Source organism: Bos javanicus, chromosome 1 (assembly GCF_032452875.1).
Source record: "Bos javanicus breed banteng chromosome 1, ARS-OSU_banteng_1.0, whole genome shotgun sequence".
Lineage (NCBI taxonomy): Eukaryota > Metazoa > Chordata > Mammalia > Artiodactyla > Bovidae > Bos > Bos javanicus.
The window spans coordinates 66,678,351-66,695,955 of NC_083868.1; the positions used below are offsets into that span (position 1 = coordinate 66,678,351).

General features: G+C 37.9%; 1 protein-coding gene across 1 annotated transcript in view; it reads left to right on the forward strand.

Annotated features, from left to right (window-relative positions):
- Window positions 1–17,605, forward strand: part of LOC133239153 (solute carrier family 15 member 2-like) — a 59,213-nt gene that overhangs the window by 21,677 nt on the left and 19,931 nt on the right. Inside the window, exons 2-8 of the mRNA XM_061402799.1 lie at window positions 3,317–3,490; window positions 5,532–5,619; window positions 6,281–6,422; window positions 7,431–7,523; window positions 8,595–8,694; window positions 11,072–11,162; window positions 11,438–11,515. Coding sequence (XP_061258783.1) covers window positions 3,353–3,490; window positions 5,532–5,619; window positions 6,281–6,422; window positions 7,431–7,523; window positions 8,595–8,694; window positions 11,072–11,162; window positions 11,438–11,515 — 730 coding nt within the window. The 5' untranslated portion in view covers window positions 3,317–3,352. The remainder of the gene's footprint in view (window positions 1–3,316; window positions 3,491–5,531; window positions 5,620–6,280; window positions 6,423–7,430; window positions 7,524–8,594; window positions 8,695–11,071; window positions 11,163–11,437; window positions 11,516–17,605) is intronic.

The following is a 17,605-nucleotide window of genomic DNA, read 5'->3' on the forward strand; positions in this document are numbered from 1 at the left end:
GTGGAGAGATCCAACAGAATGTGGTCCACTGGAGAAGGGAATGGCAAACCACTTCAGTATTCTTGCCTTGAGAACCCCATGAACAGTATGAAAAGGCAAAATGATAGGATACTGAAAGAGAAACTCCGCAGGTCAGTAGGTGCCCAATATACTACTGGAGATCAGTGGAGAAATAACTCCAGAAAGAATGAAGGGATGGAGCCAAAGCAAAAACAATACCCAGCTGTGGATGTGACTGGTGATAGAAGCAAGGTCCGATGCTGTAAAGAGCAATATTGCATAGGAACCTGGAATGTCAGGTCCATGAATCAAGGCAAATTGGAAGTGGTCAAAGAGGAGATGGTTAGAGTGAATGTCGACATTATAGGAATCAACGAACTAAAATGGACTGGAATGGGTGAATTTAATTCAGATGAGCATTATATCTACTACTGCAAGCAGGAATCCCTCAGAAGAACTGGAGTAGCCATCATGGTCAACAAAAGATTCCAAAATGCAGTACTTGGATGCAATCTCAAAAACGACAGAATGATCTCTGTTCGTTTCCAAGGCAAACCATTCAATATCACAGTAATCCAAGTCTAGACCTCAACCAGTAATGCTGCAGAAGCTGAAGATGAACGGTTCTATGAAGACCTACAAGTCCTTTTCAAACTATACCCAAAAAAGATGTCCTTTTCATTGTAGGGGTCTGGAATGCAAAAGTAGGAAGTCAAGAAACACCTGGAGTAACAGGCAAATTTGGCCTTGGAATATGGAATGAAGCAGGGCAAAGACTAATAGAGTTTTGCCAAGAAAATGCACTGGTCATAACAAACACCCTTTTCCAACAACACAAGAGAAGACTCTGTACATGAACATCACCAGATGGTCAACACCGAAATCAGACTCATTATATTCTTTGTAGCCAAAGATGGAGAAGCTCTATACAGTCAGCAAAAACAAGACCAGGAGCTGACTGTGGCTCAGACCATGAACTCCTTATTGCCAAATTCAGACTTAAATTGAAGAAAGTAGGGAAAACCACTAGACCATTCAGGTATGACCTCAATAAAATCCCTGATGATTATACAGTGGAAGTGAGAAATAGATTCAAGGGCCTAGATCTGATAGATAGAGTGCCTGATGAACTATGGAATGAGGTTCGTGACATTGTACAGGAGACAGGGATCAAGACCATCCTCATAGAAAAGAAATGCAAAAAAGCAAAATGGCTGTCTGGGGAGGCCTTACAAATATCTGTGAAAAGAAGAGAAGTGAAAAGCAAAGGAGAAAAGGAAAGATATAATCATCTGAATGCAGAGTCCAAAGAATAGCAAGAAGAGATAAGAAAGCCTTCCTCAGCGATCAGTGCAAAGAAATAGAGGAAAACAACAGAATGGGAAAGACTAGAGATCTCTTCAAGAAAATCAGAGATACCAAAGGAACATTTCATGCAAAGATGGGCTCGATAAAGGACAGAAATGGTATGGACCTAACAGAAGCAGAAGATATTAAGAAGAGATTGCAAGAATACACAGAAGAACTGTACAAAAAAGATCTTCACCACCCAGATAATCACGATGGTGTGATCACTGACCTAGAGCCAGACATCTTGGAATGTGAAGTCAAGTGGGCCTTAGAAAGCATCACTACGAACAAAGCTAGTGGAGGTGATAAAATTCCAGTTGAGCTATTACGTTGTTATAATTACTATAGCTTTATAATTGGTTTCCTACTGAGTAGTGCAAATCTGCCATTATTGTTCTTCAAGATTGCCTTTGCTGTTCTTGGCTTTTTGTACTTCCATGTGCATTCTAAAAATCAACTCATCATTTTCTACACTCACAAACCTGTTGAATTTTGTCTTGCAAACATAGATTGGTTTGGGAATTTCTCACATCTTTACTGAGCCTTCCAAATCATGAACATGGTATGTGTCTCCATTTATTTAGACATTTTAATTTCTTTCAATAATGTTTTAGTGTTTAGTATCAATGTCTTTGAATAGATTTATTCCTTGGTATTTTTTATGCCATTAGCTGGTATAATTTTTTAAATTCTCTCTTCTCTCTGTTTTTGCTGATATTTAAATACAATTAATTTCTGTGTGATGATTTTGTATTCATACACCTTGCTAAACACATGTTCTCCTTTAGATTTAGGATTCCTTCCATCTCTGATGATGGATAAAGTCTTAGGATATCCTATTCTAAAATAAAATAATGGATTCACCTGTTTCCTGGCTTATTTTTGGTTTAGTCTCCATTTTCCTTCTAGCTGAACTTTATAATATTGAAAACCAAAAATCAACATTTTTTGGTCTGTCCAAATTCAGCTTGGAAATAACTTTCCTTCTTCAGTGCAATTCGTCTATGCTCTTCTGTTTCTATCTCCATGGATGTCATTCTTAAGTAATGACCTTAAGCATTACTGGTACTAATCCATCTGTAATGGCATAGTGAAAATTCCAGATCTGCTACTTACTGGCCACCTGACTTTGGACTAATTACACAACCTCTTGAGACATTATTTCCTGTAAAATGAGGATAGTTAGAATTAGAATATGTAGATATAATGTGTGTGTGTATAAACCTTCCCCACAGTTCAGTTCAGTCGCTCAGTCATGTCTGACTCTTTGTGACGCCATGGACTGCAGCACGCCAGGCCTCCCTGTCCATCACCAATTCCTGGAGTTTACTCAAACTCATGTCCATTGAGTCTATGATGCCATACAACCATCTCATCCTCTGTCGTCCCCTTCTTCTCCCGCCTTCAATCTTTCCCAGCATCAAAGTCTTTTCCAATGAGTTGGTTCTTCACATCAGGTGGCCAAAATATTGGATTTTCAGCTTCAATGAATATTGAGGACTGATTTCCTTTAGAAATGGACTGGTTGGATCTCCTTGCTGTCCAAGGGACTCTCAAGAGTCTTCTCCAACACCACAGTTTAAAAACATCAATTCTTCGGCGCTCAGCTTTCTTTATAGTCCAAATCTCACATCCATACATGACTACTGGAAAAACCCACAGTAGCTGTGCAGTAAATGGCAGCTCTTATCACCCTGAAATCGATTTTAGAAATCTATGCTCCAGGCTATGCTTCAGGCATTGTATTCTTAACTATTTTCCCTTATTTGCAATTCTCCAGCATTATATTGTCTCATTCCTTGATCTGTTAGTCTCACTTTCCTGACCTCTACCTTTTATGTAAAAATTCTTTTAAATTAGCCTTTGAGACCCAATCCTTTCTTCTACAGCTTTTTGCTTTGCAGGCAGCTTCTGAAGTGGGACACTCACTGGACACAGGGTTAAGCCTAGTCCTCCTTTTTCACAGTAGCTGGCAGCTGTCCCAACTGCCTACCAAAGCCAAATGCTTGAAGAGAGAGAGAGTGAGGAGCCAACCATGAATCCCTTCCAGAAAAATGAATCCAAGGACACTCGTTTTTTACCTGTCTCCACTGAAGAGGTACCACCTCAATCCTCCAACTTTCCAAAGAAACTATCTCCGGTGAGTCCTGGGATTCATCTCTGCCTCTGACAGGAACAGATGTAGTCTGTTGGTTCTCCTCCTTGGTCCCTGCAGCGTCAGGTTGAGCTGTATTAGATATTAAAAACTTTTCTCTCTTGGAGTTAGACTGAACCTGTAAACCAGATCTAAACAGGAGTTTCTTTAACTTAGGAGAGGAAGCGGAAGCAGGAGGTGGTCAGAGTTCTTCAGTGGGTATCCAAGACTTGGCTGTTGTTTCATTGTATATTCTGAGTTTCTAAGAAAAAACAATTTGCATATCCATGAAAACTTGGCAAGTACTCTTTCTAGAGAACTGTACATGATTGTTCTTTCTTTACCAAAAAAAACTCCAAAACTCAGCCCTTAATTTCCCCTATACACAGAGTCTATGCTGGATACCAAGAGAAGTTTTAGAATAGATCTGGCCTCTCTTACTGTGTTCCAGTTTACAATAGGCAAAAGGACAGAGAAGCAAGGAAGTAACAATAATGTTTTACTTTATACACTTGGGATTTAATCCGCATATCAAAATCCTATAAGAAGAGAGCCTACAGCAAGTATTACTGAGTTCTCACTACAAGCAAAGAAGTAGTATTAAGCAGTACCCTAGATATGGTAGCTTTTTTGAATAATAAAACTAAAATAGAAAGGCAGGTGTAGTGACGATGACTGGATCAGTATCTGAATACCACTAGTGACAGTGTTACATAGCTAGTAGAAGCGTGTTAAGTAAACTTCAGCTTGCATGATTCTTAAGCTGTGAACTGGAAAAATAAAAAGACTATTCATTATGTCTTTCAAGCAACTTTTTATTATAATTAATATATATTCATATTTTGGAGGGCTGTTTATATATCCATATGGATAAAAGAATGAGTACATTGATTTATTAATTTATCATTTATTTAGTTAGTCATATATCTTCTGGTCCCAAAGAATTTAAGGCTGCTTACAAAGATGTATGTACATATACATCTTATACATTACTTATACATATATATAGATACATACATCTTTTGTATATGAAAAAGCAACTAAAAGAAAATCTCATGACAAGATTCAGTTGAACCAAGGACACATACCTCCATCTCTCATGTTAGTTGGACTATCATAATGGGTAGGGATTTGAAATAAAACATGATATTCCTTTTATTCTGACTGATACAGTGCATTGAATAGCATAGTCCTTTTGGTGGCTCAGACGGTAAAGTGTCTGTCTACAATGTGGGAGACCCAGGTTCGATCCCTGGGTCAGGAAGATCCCCTGGAGAAGGAAATGGCAATCCACTCCAGTACTATTGACTGGAAAATCCCATGGACAGAGGAGCCTGGTAGGCTACAGTCCATGGGGTTGCAAAGAGTCGGACACGACTGAGCGACTTCACTTTTAATGCCCAAAAGGATTAGTGTGAAAATGTTACAGAATCTCATAGAATTCATAGAAAGAATGGACATTTGATTTGACAGGGTTTAGGAATTCTCTGCCCAAGGGTAAGGGAACCAATCATCTTACCTTTAGGAATATGTACTGGGTTCTGTGCCTGGCAGGAAGTCTTCATATTGCTAAGATTCTTCCCAGCACAATGAATGCGCAAGTGGAGATGGAAAGATTAATCTATACAGTGGAGCTAAGCAGGGTACTGACATCTGAGTGTAACTACCTGGATATCACATGCTCTAGAGGCCAACTCTTTGTTATAGTCCTAGAAATAAGGATGATTATTCTCTTGCCCAGTGCCCCAGGCTTTCCATTTAGTGCTTGTGGAAAGATGAACAAGTCCTGGTGTCTAGTATCAAGAAATGCCTGAGCAGTTCCATATTAAATGAATGATGGACAAAGGAATATTCAGAATGGTTTCTCTGACTGCTAAATCAGCAATACAAGCACTTTTAGTAGGATACTGTTTCATGAAGAGTAGGGACCATTGCTTTGCATGACCTATCATGGTGACTTAAATGGTTTTTTCTGTTGTGAAACAGTATAATGGTCTAAGCAGGGAAATATTGTTCATGCTTGAACCAGTGTCTCTTTGTTTCCTAGAAAATCTGTGGCTCCAACTATCCACTGAGTATTGTCTTCATTGTGGTGAACGAATTCTGTGAGCGCTTTTCCTATTATGGCATGAAAGGTAATTTTGTGTCCCCAAGTCCTACTTTTCTCCACACACTCTTACCCTATGTTTGTAACAACCTATCTTATATGCACTTATTTCCCTTGTCTATTCTTTCTGCCTTCATCCAGTTTGTCCTTTCCTTTGGTGAAGATGTCCCCACAAATGCCTGATGGGATTTCACCTACTAACTCATAAAGACCAAAACCAGAAAGGAGTATTGGAAACCAGAATAAAGCCTATGAGAATATAAGTGGAAAAACTCATCAAGGGCATTCCATTCTTTATTTCTGTCCTTCAGGTCTATGGATTACACTGTTGCTGGGAAAGAGAGTGGTGGTTTAGTCACTAAGTCATGTCCAATTTTGGGGGGAAGGAGAAGGAAGGGATATTAGAAGCCCCATTTTATCTTTCAGATTGACCTAAATGGTGATATATGCACAAAGACGGAAGGCAGTATTGTGTTTGTAGACTAAACACAGCCCCTTTTACAACCACAACTCCCAAGGGCCCTTCTACTGCCCAACAGTCACTCCTCAGTTGCTTCACAGATTGGACTGTTAAAGGTCAAGATCACCTTCAAAGATCTTATCAAATGTTCTTTTCCTCCATAAATATTTTAATGTATCTATTTTGTTTTGGCTCTCTCTCTCTCTCTTTTTTTTTTTTTTTTGCTTAGCTGTGCTGACCCTGTATTTCCTGTATTACCTGCACTGGAGTGAAGACACTTCCACGTCTGTGTACCACGCCTTCAGCAGCCTCTGTTATTTCACTCCCATCTTGGGAGCAGTCATTGCTGACTCATGGTGGGGAAAATTCAAGTAAGGACAATAGGATGTCATGTTCCAAGAAGTTTCATCGAATAATTGCGCAGAGACTATCACTTCTAGCCTCTTGCTTCCAAGCAAGAATATACTTGTGTCATCCATGACAAATAAGAATCTCTGTCAGACTGACAGAAAGGTTTTGTCTCTTCATAATCAATGTTTCCAATATTTTTATCCCCTTTTCCATCAGGAGGGGTTTTTTTCTTGTATATAATTTTAACCTACGATTCTGAAGTTTAAGACCAATTCTTGTTCTGATCTCAGGTGACAGAGATAGTTGACAACAAAATGTAAAATTCAATGTATTAATAGTAATTTGATATACTATCCATCTCTCCTCCAGATTGAGTCATTTCAACCTTTTTAGTATCTTCTTATAAGTCCCTCTTTGCAGCTCTTTTACCATCTCTTTCTCTTTTCTGACTTCTTTCTATAGTTTCTTTCTTAAGAATACAATAAATATTTTCATGAGTTAGACTAATGGTCTCTTCATTTCAATATATTTTAAGTCTCTGAAAATAGTACCAAGAGATGTTTGGGGATAATGTTATACTTGTTCCCTATAACATCATCCTCTTGGACCAGAGATGGATCTCAGGTATCCATCACTCAGATATTTTCTGTGGAGTTGTCATCTCTGGAATTGTCTAAATTAGCATTTCTCAGAGTCCATTTTGTTGAAAATTGATTGCATAGGATCTGGTGAATGGTATGTAGGAATATAAAGCTCTCATAGTTAAATAAGTTTGGGGAAATGTTAGGTTGAATAAAGCTAAAAAGTATCTTTACTGCATGATTTCTTGTAGCCTTGAACTTAGTAATTAATATTAAAAATCTCTGAGGGAAAATCTGTTTGCATTTCTCAGATAATTCTTTTCTCCTCCAACTCTTCCTCCTCCTGCTTCATTTATCCTGGCACTGAGAACAGTATAAATTCTGAGTCTATATTACTCAAATATCTGAATTCTGTTTGTAGACTGATTGATTTAACTCTTTCAACAGGACAATCATCTATCTCTCCTTGGTATATGTGCTTGGCCATGTGATCAAGTCTATGAGTGCCTTACCAATACTGGGGGGACAAAATTTACACATGTGAGTAAAATCATGGAATAAAAACTGAACCACTTTTTCTCCACTGGACAGGTAAATGTCTCACGCATTCATTACAGATGTTTATCTTCTTACCAGAGATGTCCCTTTATTTCTAACATACTGTTTTATTATCAAATTGATTAAGAAAAAAAATTGATCAGTTGAACTCTTTCCTGTGTTATCTGAGCTCATTTGTTTTTATTAAATATTTGGGGACTTGTGGGATGCCCAGTTAGTATCCTTTCCATGAAAACTATTCATATGCTTGAAGACACAAAAACCTTCATGTCCTCTATATTCCCTCACCTATTCACCCATCCACACTTTGTTCTTTGAGACAGTCAAAAAAATATGCCTGTCATATTTCCTTATAATATAGTGTAGAATTCACATTCAAAGCTCAGGTTATTTCTGTTTCTGTGTAGTCCATGTATTCCAGTTGCTCTGTTCCTCTTTATTAAGCTATTGATGCTTATGATGCCAAACTCTTGATAGGTTCTGATTTCTGTTGGTTCAGTTAGTAGAGAGAATTAGTCTTGTCCAAGAAGCAGATAATATATATTCTTGTTTATCATATGTTTATATGTGTATTTTCCAATGAGTCAAGAATTTTGTTTGAGATTTAGGATGTTAGATACCTTATTATTTTTGTCCCATCAGAAATCACTGACATATCTCCTATTAGTTATGACTAACTTAAAATTTTATTTTGTAGTTACTAAGGATATGTGGGATAAAAGTTCACAAGGACTTTTATTGAAGTGTCCCTTTGACTATAATGAAACTGAGAACCAGTGCCTTAACTCTGGAGTTCTTTGAGTATCTGCCTCTATATGTTGCACACATGACATAAATGAAAGTATCAGGGACAAAATCTTCCCATGTAATGATACTTTCTGGCAGAAAGTCAAGGATTATGAAGGTTGTAAATGCTCCCGAGTCTCTCCTAGTATAGAAATGTGAGGGAGGTCGTGCCCTTGTACACATATTTTTTCTCTTATAGCTCTATATTCCATTTCTACAGTTGTATTTAGTATCAGTATGATTAGTACTCTCACCTTTCCATTTCAGAGTCCTGTCAATGGTTGGCCTGAGTCTAATAGCTTTGGGAACAGGAGGTATCAAACCCTGTGTGGCAGCTTTTGGTGGAGACCAGTTTGAAGAAAAACATGTAAGAGTCCTGTCATTTCTATGTTTTAAAAAAAGTAGAGCAGGCATTAAATAACAGGTAGCCATTTGCCAAGAATGAAGTAATTCACTATCAGATCATATCTGAAGAGTTGTGTTCAGTGCTGGGTACTGGTCATTAATAGAGAGAAAAACGGAAACATTTCAAAGGAAAGTGACCAAGGTGGCAAGTGGACTAAAAGGTGTATCTTATGAGGAAAGGTTGAGGGAAAAGGAGATATTTAGCCTGGATAAGAGAAGATTAAAGAGAATATTACAACTGTCTATAGATATTGGAAGGATGTCAGTAATTAATCCAAAGATCAATAAAAGAAAGCTATAGAAAATCAGCTGTTTGCTTGATGGAAAGAAAAACTTCAAATAGCTAAAAGTAGTGAGTTTGCTCTCACTTGAGGTATTTTAGAAGATACATGGTCATCACTTTGGGAATGGGAGGTGGTGAGTAGTGTGGAGATGATTTAAGCATCTCTAGCTTCAGGATTCTATGAAAGGTGAAAATGACCATTTGGGATAAAACAGAATGAGTTTCTCTAGATGAACATGTCTGGATAATCATTTCTTCTTTTCCTAAATACTTTCCATTGTCAGTGGGGAAAAATCAGTATGAATAAATGTAAAAATGGGTCTGTTAAGGAAGCAGTGACAACCAGGAAAGGGAAGTAGTCTATTCTTGGATCAGACAACATTTCTAACTTCTTTTTACCTCTCAGTTTTCCTTTTTGATTCTGTTTATGTATTATTTCCTCTTCTATAGCTATTTATCATGTATCTGTTTTTCTGTTCTTTCTCTGTGATTTGTCCTCCTTTCCTCTAACCCATCAGAACATTTGAGTTATTTTATATTCTTCATCTGCCCGAGGGTCCATAGAATATAACTGCTTGCTAACCTGGAGAAATAACCAGCCTCTGGCAAGTGGAATTCTATGCATAATGAACTATACACATGGGTGAATAGAACAGATTTAAGTGGGGACCAGAAGAGGAAGCAAAATACACCATATATAGAAAATGGAGATTGTGCTGATGTGTCAGAAAAAGATATGGGAAGTCAGAATGAAGCACAGATGTGCATAATAAATAAAGTGTCAACAACTTTATTTGAAAGTTACTTAATTTTGTAAGCTCTCCACAAAGATATTCCAGAAATATGACAAACCCACATTCAAGTTTCCACCAGTCACTTTCAAGCCCACAGACTTCCTTTTCTACTCTCTGGCAGACTTCCCATAAGCATTAGGGAAGCATTAGGAAAATTATCCTGTTTGATCAACAGTTTACTAGAATCATGTTCTAGTCCTATTCCTACCACACATTCCACAAAATCTATTTAATTTTTATCTCAGTTATTCATTCACTTAATTCCATTAAAAAATATTTACTGAGTCTGTAACTCTGGGAGTTCGTGTTGGACAGGGAGGCTTGATGTGCTGCAGTCCATGGGGTCACAAAGAGTCAGACACAATTGAGTGACTGAACTGAACTGAGTCTGTAATATAAATCAGGTGCTATAATAGTAATGATAGTTGAGATTACAGAAAATAGTAAGATACAATTTCTGGCCTCTTAGAACTCTCAACCTACTGAAAGAAACAGACATTTAATGCAAAAATACATATATAACACAATTCATCCCTGGTGGCTCAGAGGTTAAAGCGTCTGCCTGCAATGTGGGAGACCTGGGTTCGATTCCAGGGTCGGGAAGATCCCCTGGAGAAGGAAATGGCAACCCACTCCAGTATTGTTGCCTGGAGAATCCCATGAACGGAGGAGCCTGGTGGGCTACAGTCCATGGGATTACAAAGAGTCAGACCCAACTGAGCGACTTTACTTACTTACTTACTTACTTAACACAAAGCATAGATGTAGTATACAAGATAGGACTTCCCTGGTGGCTCAGATGGCAAAGAATCTGCCTGGAATGCAGGAGATCCAGGTTTGATCTCTGGGTTGGGAAGATCCCCTAGAGAAGGAAATGGCAATCCACTCCAGTATTCTTGCCTGGAGAATTCCATGGAGAGAGAAGCCTGGTGGGCTATATGTAGTCCATGGAGTCGCAAAGTGTCAGACACAACTGAGCTACTAACGCTTGCACTCACTTTCATAAAAGATAACCATTTTTGCCAAGATAAAGTGATAAAAAATATTAAAGATGCTTGCTTATACTAGTGTTTGAAAGATAGAGAAATATTTGTCTGGGGTCAGCAAGATATCTAATTAAAATATCTAATATGATAGTCACAAACCATGGAGGCAATATCTGAATCAGTGTATGTACCTCTCACTTAGTCTGAACATGAGGTGGGGAGGGACTGAGTAGGCACATTGAACTGATGATTTGTCCTTTTAATTTATTTTTTCAGGCAGAGGAACGGACTAGATACTTCTCAGTCTTCTACCTCTCCATCAATGCAGGGAGCTTGATTTCTACATTTGTCACACCCATGCTGAGAGGTTGGGATCTTTTCTGAGGACCTCTGTATAAGTTTTATTCTGGCCAGCCAGAAATCTGTTCAAGGCTTCTTACTGTCCATCCTCTTTTATAAGGGCTTGAAAATCTGAGTGTATTTCTTTTAATCTTGAATTGTCTACCCTAAAAGAAGGATTACAGATTAGGTGATGGGAGGAAAGAGGATGGCTATGTCTATGACCTCAAAAACCTGAGCTTATAGAATAGAACATCAAAGACTTAAGATTCAGGAATAATTTGGCTTTATTTTTTCCTGTAGGAGATGTGCAGTGTTTTGGGAAGGACTGCTATGCACTGGCTTTTGGAGTTCCAGGACTGCTTATGCTGATAGCTCTTGGTAAGTACAGTGAAGGAAACTAATAACCACTGATGCCTTCCACATGGAAAGCATGATGTAAGTACTTTTCACAAACTTTTGCATTCAGTACTCACACTAACCTATTAGAATTTTTGATGATGGCCATTATTAGGTAAATGTCATTTTAGGGGTTTCACCTAGACATTGTAGATAAATTAACTGAATAAAGTCAGAAATCTCAAAAAAAAAAAAAATACTGAAGGTTACATAACTAAGTTTCCTAGAGATCTTTTAAAAAGACTGATCCTTGGATGCCCCATGTAGGACCAATTAAAGGAGGATCTCTGTAGGATACAGCCTTGGTATCTGTAAATTTTTAAGTATTTAGGTGATTCTAATTGTAGGCATGGTTGAGACATATTCATCTATACTGCAGTATATCGTGAAGCAAAGAAAATAATCCTTCCACTCAAACCAGCTTATTTTATCTGATAACTATTTATCTAGTAATTAGAAGGTGTTTTAAATTCTTTGGGCCTTTTAAAGTTTCTGGATTTAGCTGTTTCTGCCCTGCTCTGCAATGCTCCCAAGAAGTTTCCTTTGAGCAAAGAGAATAAGAGTAGTTGGATAAGTAGGGGAAACCTATCAAAATGGCCATCAACAAAAAATCTATAAACAATAAATGCTTGAGGGGGTGTGAAAAAAGGGAACTCTTTCACACTGTTGGTGGGAATAGAAACTGATACAGCCATGAGGGAAACAGTATGGAGTTTCCTTGAGAAACTAAAACTACCATAGGACACAGCAATCCCACTACTAGGCACATACCCTGAGAAAACCACAATTCAAAAACACACATGTACCCCAGTGTTTATTCCAGAACTATTTACAATAGCCTGGACATGAAGCAACCTAAATGTCATTGACAGATGAATGGATAAAGAAGATAAGATACATATATACAATGGAATATTACTCAGCCATAAAAAGGAACAAAACTGAATTATTTGTAGTGATGTGGATGAACCTAGAGTGTGTCATAAAGCATGTAGTAAGTCAGAAAGAGAAAAGTAAATGTTGTATATTAATGCATATATATAACATATATATGGAATATAGAAAAAAAATGGTACTGATGAACCTCTTTGCAGGGCAGGAATAGAGACACAGACATAGAAAATGGACTTGTGGACACAGAGGAGGAAGGAGAGGGTGGGACAAATTCAGAGAGTAGTATTGACATATGTATAGACACTACCGTGTGTAAAATAGGTAGCTAGTGGGAAGCTGCTATATAGCGTAGGCAGCACAACTCAGCCCTCTGGGATGACCTAAATGGGTGGGAGTGGTGAGAGGGAGGCTCATGAAGGAGGGGATATATGTATTCATTTAGCTGCATCACATTGTTGTACAGCAGAAACTACCACAACGCTGTAAAGCAACTATACTCAAATTAAAAACAAATAAATAAATAGGACTTGTATAAATAGGAGGAAACTGATGCTACATAGATCAAATGGCATTTATTCTCTTTACCACCAAGAACCCAGCAATGGAAGAGGAAGAGGAATGTGTGTGTTGCTTAGTTTACACAGTCTAAGGGAAAACTTGGACATGATTGTTTCTAATTATTGACCTGGAGACTTGTTCTCACACTGAGCCTTTGGATGACATCCCCCCTGGAGGATATCCAGTCCAAACACATAAAAAGCTCGTTAGAGGATAAAGAGCCCAAAAGCTCAATGTTCCATCTGATTATTTTCAACCAAGGGAGGGGGCTAATAGTATTACTCAGATTGAAACTTCAATTCCAAGAAATTTATGCATTATTCTAGGAGCCCTGTGATAATACAGTCTCTGTTTCCTTCTCTATTCAAAGCCAAACTATCTTCCTCTGATTAGTTTTCCTCTGATTAGTGCTATTCCCTTTTCTTTGGATCATTGCACAATAATATTATTTACATGTCAGAGTAATTATGAAGATCAAAAGAAATATTATAATGGAAATGTTCTATAAATTATGAAATATTAAACAAGTACTTGTTGGCTCAGATGATAAGGAGTCTGCCTGCAATACAGGAGACCTGGATTCAGTCCCTGGGTGAGGAAGAACCCCTGGAGAAGGAAATGGCAAACCACTCCAGTATTCTTGCCATGGAGGGAGGAGCCTGGCAGGCTATAGTCCATGGGGTCACAAAGAGTTAGACATGACTGAACGACTTCACTCACTCAAACAGGTATTAGCTGTCATTGTTAGTCAACTACTTCAGTTTTCTGGGTACTAATAATTCAGTTCTCTGACATTTCACTATAATTTATTCATTAGATTTTTTCACTCATTAATTCATTCAACAAACATTTATTTAATGAGCCTTTATGTGTTAGATTTTGTTCTAGTTATTGGCATCATGTTGGTGAATTAGATAGCTACAGCATTCATGCTTTCAAAGAATATATGTGGTCTAGCAGGAGAAGGGAAACAGACATGTAAACAGGAATTTTCAGTATAGTATAATCACTGTCACAACTGGGGAAATACAGAGGAAGCTATAGGAATAAATAGGAGGGATATTTAAGGCTTTGAGGCTCAGAAAAGCTTAGCCTAAAGAAATGAAATGGAAGATAAGACCTAAAGAATTAACAGCAATTAATCACAATTAATCTGGGCATCACCAGATGGTCAACACTGAAATCAGATTGATTATATTCTTTGCAGCCAAAGATGGAGAAACTCTATACAGTCAGCAAAAACAAGACCAGAAGCTGACTATGTTTCAGATCACAAATTCCTTATTGCCAAATTCAGACTTAAATGGAGGAAAGTAGGGAAAACCACTAAACCATTCAGGTATGACCTAAATCAAATCCCTAACAATTATACAGTAGAAGTGAGAAATACTTAAGGAACTAGATCTGATAGACAGAGTGCCTGAAGAACTATGGACGGAGGTTTGTGACATTGTACAGAAGACAGGGAGCAAGACTATCCCCAAGGGAAAAAAAACGCAAAAAAGCAAAATGGCTGTCTCAGGAGGCCTTACAAATAGCTGTGAAAAGAAGAGAAGCAAAAAACAAAGAAGAAAAGGAAAGATATACCCATTTTAATACAGAGTTCCAAAGAATAGCAAGGAGAGATAAGAAAGCCTTCCTCAGTGATCAGTGCAAAGAAATAGAGGAAAACAATAGGCTGTGTTTGGAAAATACAGTATAGGAAAATAGCATATACAAAATAGGAAAACAATAGTACATCAAGGCTGTGTATTGTCACCCTGCTTATTTAACTTCTATGCAGAGTACATCATGAGAAACGCTGGGCTGGAAGAAGCACAAGCTGGAATCAAGATTGCTGGGAGAAATATCAATAACCTCAGATATACAGATGACACCACCCTTATGGCAGAAAGTGAAGAGGAGCTAAAAAGCCTCTTGATGAAAGTGAAAGAGGAGAGTGAAAAAGTTGGCTTAAGCTCAACATTCAGAAAACTAAGATATGGCATCTGGTCCCATCACTTCATGGCAAATAGATGGGAAAACAGTGGAAACAGTGTCAGACTTTATTTTTGGGGGCTCCAAAATGACTGCCGATGGTGACTGCAGCCATGAAATTAAAAGACGCTTACTCCTTGGAAGAAAGGTTATGACCAACCTGGATAGCATATTCAAAAGCAGAGACATTACTTTGCCAACAAAGGTCCGTCTAGTCAAGGCTATGGTTTTTCCAGTGGTCACGTATGGATGTGAGAGTTGGACTGTGAAGAAAGCTGAGTGCCGAAGAATTGATGCTTTTGAACTGTGGTGTTGGAGAAGACTCTTGAGAGTCCCTTGGACTGCAAGGAGATCCAACCAGGCCATTCTGAAGGAGATCAGCCCTGGGATTTCTTTGGAAGGAATGATGCTAAAGCTGAAACTCCAGTACTTTGGCCACCTCATGTGAAGAGTTGACTCATTGGAAAAGACTCTGATGCTGGGAGGGATTGGGGGCAGGAGGAGAAGGGGACGACAGAGGATGAGATGGCTGGATGGCATCACTGACTCAATGGACGTGAGTCTGAGTGAACTCCGGGAGTTGGTGATGGGCAGGGAGGCCTGGCGTGCTGTGATTCATGGGGTCGCAAAGAGTCGGACACGACTGAGCAACTGAACTGAACTGAACTGAGACAGTAAGGATAGAACCCTGAGGAACCCAGGTATTTAAAAGACAAGCAAATGAGCTAGGCACTATAAACAGGTCATAGTAATTGTTACACAAGAAATTTTGTCGTCCTGGTAAAGATACAGAAAAGTGAACAATTAAATTTTCTTCACTTGATAAATGCAGAAATAAACATATCTAAAAGGAGGTACAGCAAAGGTACGAGTAACTATTCAAATAAAGATTCACTAAAGAAAAGTTGGGGAAGGGCTGTCCAGGTAGGGAAAAAACTGTTAAGAACCACTGTGATTTCAATAATGCCAGAATCAAATGTCTAGGGGACAACCTCTGACATAAATCTTTGGAATAATGTTTCAAATTTGTATGCGAATGAGTCTTAATGTAGTGAAAATTTAATATTGATTATTTTCTCCAGTATATAGATTGTCAAGTCTTTATATGTTTATATTATTCATATTAAATGAGATTATTCAGTATTAAGCATACCTTTATACAAGTCAGCCTTTACTTATAAGTTGTTGTATTTCCTTTACAACAAAAATGTGTTGAGTGAAATTTTGTGTTTGAACTAGGTAAAGGGTTAATAAAAAAAAAAGATAAGCAAAGAGGAAAAACCCATAAATAATACTGAAAAAAAATGGCCAAAATGATAGTAGTTTTGCCTTGGATAACAAGATTTCAAGAAGGGAATCATTCAGAGTAACAAATGTTACTGACTGGGAAAGCAAGATAATGCTTTCCCAGCTTTAATGTCTATTAAATATAGGGACACAAAGATCATTGATTTGATGATATCAGTTATGATAGATTGGTGGAGATTCAAGACTAATTAAAGCAGATTGGGAAGTGAATAGAGGGATGAAAGGGAAGATGGTAAGTATTTATAACTGAAAGTGACATGAAGTCAGGAGAGGATGTTGAGAATGCTTGAATATTATTAGAAACACTCCAGTGAAGAAAGATGCTGAAGATGTAAGATGAGACAGTGTAAGCAGTATGAAAGCACATATGGCACAACTACCTTTACACAGGAGGAAGAACATCGCCTTCACCTAACTGAGAGGAAAGAATAGATGTGCTTACAGAAACTCATAGATGTGGTGGCAAGAAGCTGAGGAGTTTACATTTGAAGCCTTCCATTTTGTTTGTGAAGTAAGAGGCAACAGTGTCCGCTCATGGGAGGAGATGGTAAAGAAACTCAAGGTCCCTATTTACCTTCTGTAGTTAAGTGGTCTTGAAATTTAAGGGTAACCCTGTCAAGGTCTCTTTTTATCACTCCATTGTCACTTTTTAGACCTGAATTCCTGAGAATTTCAGCCCCTTTTTAGGATCATTCTTAGTTTCAAGAGCAGTCTACTTCCTGTCCATAAACTTCCACTTGTCTAGATACCTCTTTATCTGCAGACATGTCTCACAGGATTAGAATTCTTTCTCGGAACTATTTTTTCTATCAACAATAAGAAGACTGTGGTAGGTAAAGCATACTATTTGGGGAAGTTTGGTGAAACTGAGAGGATGAATAAAGTAAAAGTGGTAGAGTGAATCTGACTGAGATGACTGAGATAGAGAAAAGTAAAGTGATTCAGGCCTTCTAGATGTAAGGACATTGGAAATTGCTACTGGTCACTGAGGAAGGCATCTTTGATAGAGTAGCTGCTAGAGAGGCATCTTGCTGGAGCTGGGAAATCCATTCAGGAGGAAAGTACATTGGAGATGGTACCATGGTGGAGGTTTCCCACAGATTTTACTTAAAATTGACAAACATGAACAAAATTATTTTTTTATAATTGTAAAAGTAATTTCTTATTTTGGCAATTTGGAAAATAAAGGAGAAATTAAGAAAATTAAATTCATCTATAGATAGCTTTGGAGATGTGATTAAAGATGAGGGTTAAAGGAAAGAGAATGAGTTCAAGAGCAGAAATAAAACAGAATTATTAGTAGGAATGACGAACAGTGGTTAGAGGACAGAGTAC